The 13,789-nt window shown below is 45.4% G+C and overlaps 1 protein-coding gene across 1 annotated transcript in view; it reads right to left on the bottom strand.

Moving 5' to 3' along the window:
* Positions 1-6,877: 6,877 nt before the first annotated feature.
* Positions 6,878-13,789, bottom strand: part of EEF2K (eukaryotic elongation factor 2 kinase) — an 82,384-nt gene continuing 75,472 nt past the window's right edge. Inside the window, exon 18 of the mRNA XM_075564601.1 lies at positions 6,878-9,440. Coding sequence (XP_075420716.1) covers positions 9,331-9,440 — 110 coding nt within the window. The 3' untranslated portion in view covers positions 6,878-9,330. The remainder of the gene's footprint in view (positions 9,441-13,789) is intronic.

The following is a 13,789-nucleotide window of genomic DNA, read 5'->3' as shown; positions in this document are numbered from 1 at the left end:
GCAAATGTTTTGAGAATGATGCGGGCAATGAATGGAATGAACAAATGTGCTTTATACAATTGATGTATGTATGGACTGTGATAAGAATTGTATGAGCCCCCAATAAAATGATTAAAAAACAACCACCGGTAACTACTGTTTCAGAAATAGGTAATCAAGTCTTTTATACTGCTGAGTGGCTGGGTGAGTTTGAACTACCAACCTACTAGCAGCCAAGTGCGTAACAACAGTTCTGACCTGTTTCATAGGGACCACATTATTCAATGCAGGCAGCTTCATTCATTCAACTACTCCTGTGTTTGAGATGTGCTTGAGGCTCCAGGGGTACAGCGGACAACAAAGTGCCTGCCTCATGGAGAGAAACTGACAATGGCCATTGAACTACCCAAGATAAGCCAGATTGTCGTGACAGTGGAGTGATTGGGTGGGGAGCTGCTTTTGAAGCAGTTATCTCAGAGGTCTTCTTGAGGAGGTGGCAGCCAATGAAGTCCTGAGTTTTGAGGAGGTACCAGCCTTGGGAAGCAGAGATGAGCACTCCAGTCAGAGGGCACATTCTTACACCCCTTCAAGAGGCCCATAAATGGACGAAGTGTAAATGGATCTAATACTCTAATAAAAAATCCAAATAGGTAAGAAGGACTAAAACCAAAACTAATCAGCCAACATGATCTCACTAGGCTATCTGGAAGAGACATACATTTCAGATTCAAAGGCAAAGTAGAACTACCCCAGTGGATTTAAAAAGAGCATAGGTTAAAAGAACGGGGGGAAATATCAATTGAATTCGAATGGAGAGGGCTGTAGTGGCTACTCTATTATCAGAAAAAATAAACTTCAACACAAAATTGTTACTAGAGACAAAGATGAGGATTTTATAGCGACCAGTCAGAGGTGGAAAGGGCTGGCAATCTACTTCTGAACAATTAGCCACTGAAATCAAGCAATCAAGCATAATTCTATCTGATACACATGGGTTCACCATGCGTTGGATTCAATTAAATGGCAACTGGTCACATAAATGAAAAGGCCAAACTCAAAAAAAAAAAAAAAACCCACTGCTGTTGAATTGATTCTGCTTCAGTCACCCTGTAAGATGACCCTTAATGTGTAAAGTTGACCGGCCTTTTGGTTAGCAACAGAGTGCTTTAACACTGCACTACCAGGGCTTATCAGCAAGAAAGTAGGAGACCCCAAAGAGCCTTGACCACTTGCCTCAATGCAAAGAACCATGGACAATACTTAGCCCAAGGATCTCTAGGTGAATGAGGCAGCAATTCCAAGCCGTCCAAGGCTGATGTTGCCTTGAAAATATCCCTAGAAAGTCATATGAACCACACATTGGTACATAGAGTTCTGGTTTTGTTTCATTTATATTAGACTCCCCAGGGCTGTGATCAATATCCAGTTGGCCACCACCACCAGTTGCCATTAAGTTGGTTCCAACTGACGACAATCCCATACATTGTCAGAATGTAACTTGCTCCTTAGGGTTTTTAATGTCCGGTTTAGGAACCCTGCTGGTATAGTGGGGAATACCTTGGGCTGCTAACTGCAATGTCAGCTGTATGAAATCATACACCACTCCATGGGAGAAAAAGGAGGCCTTCTATAAAGAGCGACAGTCTTAGAAACTCACAGGGGCAGTTCTACCCTGTCCTATAACGGGTTGCTATGAATTGCAATCTGCTCCATGTCAGTGAGTTCGGTTTAGGGTTCTGAGATTGCCACAAACACCTCTAACACTCAGGTATTCTGTATTCCTCATTTTCTAGTCTCTTCTTTAGTCTGGGTTTTATTTCTCCATTTAACCTACGTAATGGCATGCAAACATGTCATTGTGTTGGGAGTGCTTGCAGCTTGTTCAGAGATTAAATGGAGGAAAAAAACCCAACAACACATAAACAACCATCTACTGAGGACACAGGCAAGGCACTCAATCCTATCGAGCCAATTCTGATTCAGTGACTCCCGAGGACAGAATAGAACTAACTACTCCTGTGGGTTTCCCAGTTGGCAAATCTTTATGGGAGCAGAAAGCCTCCTCTTTCTCCTGTACAGTGTGTTCGTGGTTCCAAATGCTGACCTTGCAGTTGGCCCAACATGCAGGGCTCCTAGAAAGGTAAAGCAAGGTGGCACCAGGCTAAATGCGAAATAGTCCTGGAGGTCAACAGAAGCATTGGCATTTTAGAACCGGGGTCTCCCCACATTTCAAGGAATTCCCCAACCAGCTCAGTGAATGTGTGTAGGCCACCTGCGTGGTAAGCTTTCCTGTCCCTACCACCATGGCTAGTAGGTTATGTGGTAGACAAACATAGGACTCAAGCTGGATCAATCTGGTATTCTTTTGAGAATCTGAACTTGCTGGAGTTAGTTTCTAAGACTGGTCAGAACTAGGAAGGAGGTGTGGTAGTTATATAATCTGGTGTCAACTTGAGACTATTAAGAGTGAAGGGGTAGAGTTTATCCTGTCAATTGGGTCGCAGTTTGATGACCTCATTTTGGAGGCTCACCAGGGATAAATAACTCACTGGAGGCCAGATACATTCTCTGCTTCGTCTTCCTGCTGACAAGACACATGGAGCTACACTGATGAAGCTAGACCCCTGAAACTGGAGGAGCTACGTGGAGGCCCATGTCAGCACTGAGATGCTTCCACCACAAGACTTTCCACCCACTGACCTGTGATCTTCCTGTGCTCAGCATCATTGTATGGCTATGTGAGTCTAAAGTGGAATTTACAGACTGGTATCAGACATAAGGCCTAATATCACACTTACAGACTTGATCTGGACTGGGATGTTTTCTTAATATACAATTACTCTTTATATAAAGCTCTTTCTTATGCACATATGAGTGTCTCTGGACTTGTTTCTCTAGTTGACCCAACCTAACACAGAAGGGATTTGGGGTTGACCATTGTGATCGTTTATTGTGCCAGCCTGGCTGATAAACACAGAATTGAAGGATGGAGAGATAAATGGCTAGGTGAGCCTCGCCTTGCTGGTTCTGTGGCTCAATTTAAAGGGTACACTACCTGTGGGACGCCTAGCCTGTGGACTGTGTTGCTATAAGTTAAGGTCCCTTTAAGCCCACACGATTGGAATGTTCATCTCTGGAGCTGGGGACCAACAGTTGGTGAGTTTGTGACCTGCCTTGCTGTTTGCTGCCTGGGTATATATAGCCCAGCTCTCTCTACAAAAAAAGAACTGGTGGATCTCAAGAGTTAAAGGACTGCTAGTGTCTCACTGCTTTATAATTTAACAGTTAATTTCTTGTATTATCTATCTGTATAAATTTAATAGTTCATTTCTTGTGTTATATATCTATCTTTACAAATATATTATATATAATTACTAGCAATCTGGTTTTGTCTCTCTAGAGAACCCTGTCTAACACAACCATGTTTTGTGATAGGTACGGGCTGCAGAAGTAGAGAAAGCCAGTGCGTAGAAAATGAACTCACAAAGTGATAAGAGGAGAGGGTCACAGAGGAACCTTCACGATTTTGGGTTCCTAGCTCAAGACCCTTCCCAAAGGCAACTGGGATTCCCGCACCCAGACACATCTTGATCCTCCTTTTAAAAAAAAGCCAGCAATTCTCAAATGTAATACAATGACTTCCCCAAATATAGCCAAAACTTTAGCAGTTGGTAAGAGCTCAAATGAAGCCAGAGAGTTTCCTACCAGAATAAACCAAACCAAACTCAAGGGTACTGAGTCAATTCCAGCTTATGGAGATGCTGTAGTACAAGGTAGAACTGCTCCTGTGAGTTTCCAAGAGTGTAATTTTCCACGGCAGTAGGAAGCCCCGTCTTTTTGTCCTGCAGAGTGGCTGCTGGTTTCAGACTGCTCACCTTCAGGTTATCAGCCCAAGTTGTTGCCACTACCCCATAGGGGCTTCCTGGATTGATTCATTCAGGCCTGTCCTTAATACAAGCCCAGCAGGGAGTTTGCAGGGATATAGGCTGCAGGGTCCTGGCAAGCTTTGGAGAGTTTCTTGCAATCAGTCTAGTAGCCCCATGCACAGTTATCTTGTGAAAAATCAGGTGTGAAATGCATAAAGAGAAGCTGGACTCAGGGTGTTAGCAGATATACATAAGAAACCAAGCTCCTAACTAACTTGGGTGTTTCTACTCTGATCGTAGCTAATGTAGCCGAGTCCATGTGTTTGGGCAAGTGGTTTCCTGTGTTGGGTCAAATGACCAGGCTCCACGCCTGGAAATCTCTTCCATCAATTTCTTTAAGTTCTGCTTTGCACAATAGGTTTCCTGGTGCTGATGGGAATAATCCCTGAGCATGGCCAGTCTCACTGCTTATGCTGGAACTGTGATGGCCTCTGATCTTTTTTTTTGAATCCCCAGTCTTCATTTCTGATTAATGCAAATGTTTTCTCAGCTGTAAAATGGCCACAGGAACACTCAGGCTTATTGCAGGGTTCGAGATGCTTGTGCCCATGTCATTGTCGAACAGGCTGTATGTCATTTAATGGGTACAGGGGTAGGGCTACGCACCATAAATCATAAAAACCTCTGCCTCCCTCTGGCGGACACAGAGAAATAATTCAGCCCTGCCACTGCCCAGGCATCAGCCTCCATCAGCAAATCATAAATTCCTGTATCACCACTTTGGAATTGCCAATCTTTCCTTGAGCTCTCAGCCACCTGTCTTTGGAAGAATGGTATCCCCCCACTCCCACCCCAACATTCTGATCAGATACTTTCATCTCATTTGCATTTGTCTGTCTTTCATAGAAGTTACCTGGACAGCGATCCTTGGCTGCCAGTCTAAGAATGACACTCTGATGGGTTGTCTGGGAAGTTCTGAGGGTAAGGATGGGCTTGGCGGTGGTGGCCTTTCCTGCAGTAGAGCCTAAATTCTGAGCACCCTGGTTTGCAGAAGGCTATGGATGGCAGTGACAGCCCAAAATCTGTGTGCAGGGGCTCCACTTCGATTGAGCTCCCACTGAATTCCTTCTGATCATTAAACAAGAATGTGATAATCTGGGCCTCAGGCAGTGGGCATTGGCAAATAGATTCCGTCCACCCCTTTTCAACCATCCCAGGGAAGGGCAGTCTCTCTTAGGGGCTTGCCTGGGTGTATCTTTGATGGGGACAGAAGTTTCATAGTCATGAGTCTTGCAGGCCCTTTCAGCTCACATGACTACCTTGCTCAGAAGGTCTTGGACTCATCTCGTAAGCCCTTCTATGTAACAATGCACGTGTCCTAGTCGGGGTCCCACCTGTAGTCGGGGTCCTCTGCCACCAATCATGACTTTGTGACCGTTCCCTTGTCCCATGGCCTATTTATTTCACATCCCAACTGGACTCCTCAGATGCCATTTTAACCTTGTGCTGATGGCCTCCCTCAGCCCAATGATGTGGTCTCTTTGTCTCTTTTGAGACTTGAAAAGTGTTCTCCTTAAATTATATTCGAGATGGGGGTCTTTTTCTACCCTACATTGTGGGGCACCAATCCCCGCAACCAAATGGGTCCGAGGTACAGTTGTGTAATTGAACGGTAAAGTAAAGAGCCATCAGACACGATAAGGCATGCATGATAAGGGCTCACCTTCCTAGTCATGACTTCAGGAGCCAGGTTCATGCAGAGAGAGAGAATATATTTCCAACACAGGCTTATACATTTACACGTAAGGTGACCAGACGTCCCGATTTTTAACAATTTTTCCCATGTCCCGCGGCATTTTTAAAGTCCTGATTTTTGTAAAGAATGCATGACAAGCTAGGGTATACCTGCCATGTGGCTATTTCGCCAGGATATGAGTTTTATCAATGGTGTTCCCCTGGTGTCCCGCTTTACCAGTGTTAAAATCTGGTCACCTTACTTAAGGGGCATACAAGCCCCCTAATTACAAGGAACCACATACATAACAAAGTGGACTGTACCTTAACCCTAAAAGGTCGCTGAGTACATTGGAGGAATAACCCAACACCAGTGCCCAGGGCAGGTAAGGGGGAGTGGCTGTCATCAGAGCCTAGCAAGCAATAGTCTATGTCTGCTCCTATGATTAAAGCTGTCTGCCAGATGGTAATCAGCCATGTGCTTGTTAACAGGTAACCTCAAGGTAACACTAGTATGGGAACATACAGTGGGGAATAATATTAATTATGGGGATGTGATTGGGATTCACAAGGGTGAAGACCTCCCTCCACCCCAGAAATCCCGTCTGCCAGGCTTAATATATGAGAATAAAGGATTCATCCATAAACACTTACACTCTCTTCTCAGTCTCTGTTTCCCACACTCAATCAGAGGTGCTTTAGTTAGTCTTAAAGAGTTACAGTCTTGGAAACTCACAGGGGCATTCATTCTATCTATCCTCTCCTATATGATCACTGTGTGTCTGCTGCGCTGCAGTGCTGGCAGTGAGCTTAGACCCCGGTGGCCCAGGCTTCTGCAGGGGGAAGAGGCAGCAGGCTGGCCACACAGGCCAGAACGCATCTAGCAGTCTGGCCCAGAACCTTCATTTTCAGTCTCATTTCATACCTCCATGCTGAAGGTTCCCAGGGCCACCACTCTCTCGGCCTTTAGGGGGTTGAAGAAAATTTGGTTCCTTCTCAAATTTCCCTCTTGCTGACTTAAGGTTAAGTATTTTTGGTTCACCTAATTCAGTCACATTCATCTGCTTTCCAGCATTTGGTTGTATTTGACTCTTTTTTCTTCACCCTCATGGACAATACCACTTAAAAAGGAGCGGACTATATAGAGTTATGCTGTTAACATTTCACGCTTTGGCTCACAAAACACGCTTCAAAGCTCCATGGCAACCCTACTGTGAGGCAAACATGATCCATTTTGCAGATAGAAAATCAAGATATGAGACGCCAAAGGTCTTCTCTAAAAGCAAAGTGACAGCAGGTGGGTCAAATCGGGAAGAATTTTTATTATTAGAGTTGATTACAAATGTTAAAAATCCAGAACTTTGCATAAAAAAAATCCAATTTTCAGCAGCTCTTGGGAAAACCATAGGAAGTGGAGTGGCAGTGGGCCCTCATCTCCCACAGGGACAATCCTGGGGAGCGGAATTGCAAGCCCTTCTTGCCAATGATTTTGTGTGAGTCCTTGGGTTTGCCTCAGCCTCCCCTCCACCCAGCTATGTCAGTCGTTGGTTCCCACAGGCCTTTGAATTTGAGACTGGAAAGACAGGAGCCACTTTATTTGGAAAGAGGAAACGAAAGTACATACATATGCAAAAGTAAATCTAAAGCAAGCCATTTCTCCGGGGTCCCTCCCAGCGTCTGCTTTGTGGAGCGAGTGTATTCGGAGGGACCGTGCCTATCAGGGCTCCTTTCACACACGCTGCATAGAACCTGTGTAAACGTACACTGCCTTGTAAAGCCTGCCTGCTACTGCAGACCGGTGTGCTGGGATGAAAGGAAGTCAAGTTGCAAAACATTGCTGTGTTTAAGGGCAGTTTACCTGATTTGGTTTGCTAAGCTATTTAGCAGTAAATTCCCATAATGCCTCAGGTAACGGGGAACAAGGATATTCCGAAGCACTGAGGTTTGGGTACCTTTCCCCGCTTTATGTGTACAGCCTGATTTTTTTTCTCCTTTTGCCTGCTGCAAAGCTGAAAGGGCCAGGTAACCTACATTCTCACTCCCAGGCTTCTCTAAAGAACACAGCAGCTCTGAAACCTGCACTCCGTGTTAGCTGCTAACCGGCAGTGTCACTGGGGAAGTCCGTGCTCGTGAGACACTGTTTCTCCGTCTGAAACGAAGGAACTCTCGGTTGTGTCCCTGTCTCTGCTGCTCTCCAGACCTTCGCCTGCGTCTGCTTCTGACACATCATCTTGGAGCCAGCAGGACAAAAAATACATGATTAGGATGCTTGCAATACTCACAATAAAGTTGTTTTTATATGCATTTAGCTGATGCAATTCAACTGTATGTACTGGTTTGAAACACACACACACACACACACAAACTTTCACACAAGCTGGCCACGTGGTCTGGTGCAGGTGAAGGCAGGGTAACTGCTGTAGCTTCCAGGGGGAAGCTGGCTGTCACTATCTACATACAAAAACCAGGGACACTGCCCTGGGCGGGTGACAGGGACGGTTCAAGAGTAAACTTGACCCTGTCTGCTTATCTTCTTAAGGGCATTCCTTGGACTTTGGAACAGGGTATTTGCTTGGGTTCCTAACTCCACAGCACTTCATTGGAAAGTGTTGAAGAGCCAAAGGTGTTAGTTTTAAATGTTTTGATTTTTAAACGGGGGTTTCTTCAGCACTTGGGGTTGAACACAGCTGTCTTGTTGTCTTTGCTATTTGAAACACTCTTTGTAAAGCATGCTCAAATCTTAGTTCTGAAGTGCTTTGACAGGGAAGGCTCCTTCAGTAAGGAAGGCCCAGCATGACCCAGGAGAAATGACTTGAATTAAAGAGTGCTATAGCTCTGGCCTTAATCTCAAACATCTTAGATAAATCTTAAGGAGCACCTGATGAAAGCATTCAGCTGCAACCAACCTAGCATCAGGCAGAAAATACCAAGGGCCAGGCTAAGAACAGATAGTAGAGGAATCGGGTGCTAGAACGACACGGCAGTATACCGTACAAGGGTTACTTCCGTTACAGGCGCATGCTGCCATTAGGGTGCAGGAGGGTACCCTGCCAGCTCTGGGGAGCACCCACTTACACACTAGCTGATGAAGGAGTCAGAGGTAGTAAATGTGCGCATTACAAATTCAGACCTTTTTTAAGGACAGCCCACTGCAGGAAGTATGCTGAAGACTGGAATCTGGCTATGGCCCAGAATATCTGTGGCCTTGTAAGAAGGAAATTAAACCAAAAGGTGAGTGGGCAATCGTGTAAGGCCCCCTCCCCACAGCACAGGGGAGCCTGCATATGGTACAATCAATCCACACCTGGGGGAAATGCCACACGGGCGACTCCCAGATGCTCCGTTCTGAGAACAGAGGCTTCTGCCCTGGAAATGCAGGGCTCTGTGAGCCCACAGATTTCAGTCCAGCCTAAGCTGATGGCTGAGCAAAGCCCTAGTATTTTCCAACCAAAGTAAAAAAAACAAAAAAACACTTTGTTACAATTTATGAGAAATTAAAAAAACAACAACCCTTAGGATCCTATGTTAGGTCATTAGGTTGCTTTTTCAATGCCCCACTCCCCCAAGAGGCTGCCCTAGGGGCAGCAAGTCATTTTTGCTAGGAGCAAAGATATTTTCAAGAGTCAAAATAGGAAATACAAAAGTTGATTTATAACACACTAAAAATATTCCATCTACTCCTCTCCCCCTTCCAACGCCGGCCGGCTCCCAGCTCTTTTGCTTGGGGCAGCCAGCGGTGATTCCTGGTGCGTTACTCCTCCATCTGCGCCCAGGCCTCCTCCGCCTTCTGGTAGTACTGGTTAGCCAGCCTGCCCTTCATGGCTTCCATGGCAGCTTCAGCTGCCTCGGTGTACAAATTGCCTGAAAAACAGCAAAGTGAGGCGGGTAGAGGTGAACCCTTAAGTTGTGTTTGTCCGCCGGGTCCTCTCCCTTCTTGGGACAGTTGCTAAATTCTATTAAGTGGAGAGCAAATACTTTAAAAATGATGAGGGCAAAGAATGTACAGATGTGCTTTACACAGTTGATGTATGTATGGATTGTGATAAGAGTTGTATGAGTCCCTGATAAAATGTTTTTTAAAAATTCTATTAGGAACCCAAACTACTTCTCATCCCCAATCCTTCCTTGTGATCTGGGTAGAACGCTATAGAAGAGGGGGGAGCATGGGACTTGAGCCTTACCAATCAGAACACTAAGCACACTCTGCCCTCAGTCCCCACTAAGCCACAGGGAGAGGCCCATAGAGTTGGATACAGGCGGTTGAGCTCAGCGTGCGATTCAAAATGAGCCAGTGAGGATCAGGCTGAGGACATTTGCAGGACTAATTGTTGGTGATGATGAAGGTGGTGATGATGAATTGACTGGAAATGATAATGCTAACTTAATAATTAAAACAAGGGGGATTCAAAATGTTCACAGAAAATTCCATTATCTTTAAAATCCATTTTCCAGGAACTTTTTGAAGCCACCTTGTACTGGTATAGATTGAATGATCTCTCCCCGGCTCCCCCAGCCCCCTCTAAATATGTACCAACTAGGATGGGCCATGATCTAGTATTATGCAATTATCCTCTACTTATCCCATGTGTTGCACATCCTAACCTCTCATGTTAATAAAGAGCCCTGTGGTGGGTTACACATTGGGCTGCTAACCAAAAGGTCAGCAGTTTGAACCCACTAGCTTACCCAGTAGAAGACAAGGCTTTTTACTCCCATAGAAGAGTTACCGTCTTGGAAACCTACAGGGGTGGGTCCATCCTGTCTTATGGGGTCACTATGGATCAGAATCAAAACCCCTGAGTTTTGAGGGGTTTTGTTTCATTATGTTAATGAGGCAGGAAGCACTCTACAGGACTAGGTTGTATTTTGAGTCAACCTCTTTTGCGGTACAAAGTGATTAAACAAATGAGCAGAAAGGAGGACCTAGGTTTGCTGAGCTGAGAAAGACCTAGACGCGACATAAACAGATGGCCTCTCTACTGGTTCCCTGCTTCGTGCCAGTATGTTGCATTCACATCTTGGAGCACCAGGTTGAAGTCTGGTCCCTCTTTCCCTGTGGAGATATAAACATAACTCTCCCCTTGAGTGGGTTACTATTCTGTTTCAATCCCAACTATGTGGATAGCTACCCAGAAGAATTCCCCCCAGAAGAATTCACTTCAGAGGACAGAACTGAAGCTACAGCTCAGGGAGAGGGACATGTCTGATCAAAGCACATGGGAGCAAATGAAGGGAGAGGAAGAGAGAGTAGAGCACATCCTGGCCCACCAAGCCTTGAGGATGATATTCCTGCACAGAGCAGTGAATGCAGAGGACTATATGGCCGGCCCCACTTTGTGGGGGAGGTCAGATGTTTACAGACATCTCTGAAGGCAGTCTCTGCCAGACTGCTGACTCCCCACACCACAGGAGTGGGCCTGCTTCCTGCTGCTGGGGACAATGGATTACTTCTCCCTATAGCTTGCAACCATTACCTTGGTTCCTGTAGGTGGGGTTTACACCCTACTGCTAATGGTTCTTATGGAGATCCCGCTGCCATCCTGATCTGGATCTGCCTATCTTGCCACATGTGTATCCCCATTCCCTCCTCTTCCTATTGCGTAGATACCCCTAGATCACCCCCTTCCATTGCTGTATTACCTATAGCACAACCCCTTCCTGTGACGTATGTCCTCACCTGTAATTAGGGGGCTTGCATGTCCCCAGAAAATATTAAAAGCCTTGGTTAACATTAAAGATTCTCTCTCTCCCTCTGCTTGGACAGCCAAATGGGGCTGAAGTGAGCATGCTACCATGAATTGTGTGTGACTCCATTAATTTTATATTTCTCATACTCTCTATAACTTTACTGTAATCTTTACTTATTATCACTGTAAAATTGCGCCTACTGGACTCGTAATGATGTGTTAAGGGCTGGCTGCCCCTGGGGCCACTTTGAGACATGACATCCCTCACTGACCCATAGTGTTACAAGAGACAACACTGGAGACAGTGTGGGAATAGCGCCCAATCTGACCCCACCGCACCCAGGCAAAACACTAAAGGCGTGTAACAGAACAGCAAGGGGAGAAGAGCAAGGAAGTCCCAGGAATAGCAAAAATAGACTTCAGGGCCAGGGCATGGCACCACATCAGACTCAACCAAAAAACACTCCTAAAGGTCAACAAACAGCCCTTGAACTATTTACAGGCTTTTCCTTTTTTTGGTCATTGGTTTGTTGTTCTTGTTTTGTTTTCTTTTGCTCTGTCTTGTTTTTGTGCATACTGTTATCTCTGCAGGTCTATCTAGATAAGATAAGCGGGATAAACAATCTGGAGGAGAAAACAACTGGACTGATGGTTGGGGGTGGGCGTGGGGAGGAGGGGGTACATGGGAGAGGGGGAGGTGAGGGAAAGGAAGTGGCTTTAACAAACCCAGGGACAAAGGAACAACAAGTGATCCAAAATTGGTGGTGAGGACGGTGTAAGAGGCTTGGTAGGGACTCAGCAAGGGCAATGTAACTGAGAGGAATTACTGACACCCAAATGAAGGCTGAGCATGATAGTGGAACAAGAGAAAAGTAAAAGGAAATAGAGGAAAGAACTAGGAGGCAAAGGGCATTTATAGAGGTCTAAATACAAGCATATCCATGGGTAAATATATGATGATAGAAAAATGGATCTATGTGCATATATTTATAGGCTTAGTATTAAGGTAGCAGATGGACATTGGGCACTCCCTCAATGCAAGAACACTTTGTTCTATTAAACTGACATTTCATGATGCTCATCTTCCCGGCATGATCACTGAAGACAAAGTAGGAGGATAAGCAAATGTGGTAAAGAAAGCTGATGGAGCCCGGCTATTAAAAGATATTGCGTCTAGGGTCTTAAAGCCTTGAAGGTCAACAAGCGGCCATCTAGCTCAGAAGCAACGAAGCCCACATGGAAGAAGCACACCAGCCTATGTGATCATGAGGTGTTGAAGGGATCAGGTATCAGACATCAAAAAACAAAAAATCATATCATTGTGAATGAAGGAGAGTGCAGAGTGGGGACCCAAAGCCTATCTATAGGCAACTGGACATCCCCTGGGGAGGAGACGAGCCAGTCAGAGTGTAGTGTAGCACCGATCAGACATACAACGTTCCTCTAGTTCTTAAATTCTTTCCCTGCCACTATCATGATCCCAATTCTACCTTACAAATCCGGCTACATCAGAGAATGTATACTGGTACAGATAGGAACTGGAAACAAAGGAATCCAGGACAGATGATCCCCTCAGGACCAGTGGTGAGAATGGCAATACCAGGAGGGTGGAGGGAAGGTATGGTAGAAAGGGGGAACCGATTATAAGGATCTACATATAACCCCCCTTTCCTGCGGGACAGACAACAGAAAAGTGGGTGAAGCGAGATGTCGCACAGTATAAGACATGACAAAATAATCGTTTATAAATTACCAAGGGTTCATAAGAGGGGTGGGGAGGAAGGGTAAAAATGAGGAGCTGATACCAAGGGTTCAGGTAGAAAACAAATGTTTTGAGAATGATGATGGCAACAAATATACAAATGTGCTGGACACAATGGACGTATGTATGGGTTGTGATAAGAGTTGTATGAGCACCCAATAAAATGATTTAAAAAAAAAAGACAGAAAGCCTTTCCCTAGATTTTGGCCTTCTCGTCTCCTAAACTGAGAGAGAATGAATTTCTGTTTGTGACAGCCATTCACGTGTGGTATCTGTGGGACAGCAGCACTAGATAACAAAGACGCTATCAGCTTATTAGAAAGTCTGGTGGCACTGTTGGGTAAGTGTTAGACTGCTAATGACATGGTTAGCAGTTCAAATTCATCAGTTGCCCCAAGGGAAAAAGTTGAGGTTATCTGCTCCTGCAAAGGTTTCAGCCTCAGAAACCTTATACAGGGTTACTAAAGACAAGCTGTCAATGGAGCCAATAGCTCACCTACTATAAGAGTCACTGTTATTAGCCCCATTTTGAGCAAACATCATGCTAGAAGGGGCCATGCTGAGATTGGATCCCAGAAGGTCTTATACGCACTGGGTTCTCCTGCTTTTCTTTCCATTTGGATGGGTGACTGAAGGCCAAGATCAAGATCTGTCAGGGGCCACCACATGGGACACAGTGTGCAGCCAACCTAGAGGACCCAACCCAAGTTAAGGGATAAGCAGTCCAGATCCGATAGTTTGAGTCCCTGGACCTCCGAGGG

This window comes from Tenrec ecaudatus, chromosome 12 (assembly GCF_050624435.1).
Source record: "Tenrec ecaudatus isolate mTenEca1 chromosome 12, mTenEca1.hap1, whole genome shotgun sequence".
NCBI lineage: Eukaryota > Metazoa > Chordata > Mammalia > Afrosoricida > Tenrecidae > Tenrec > Tenrec ecaudatus.
This window is presented reverse-complemented; position numbering and strand designations above follow the sequence as displayed.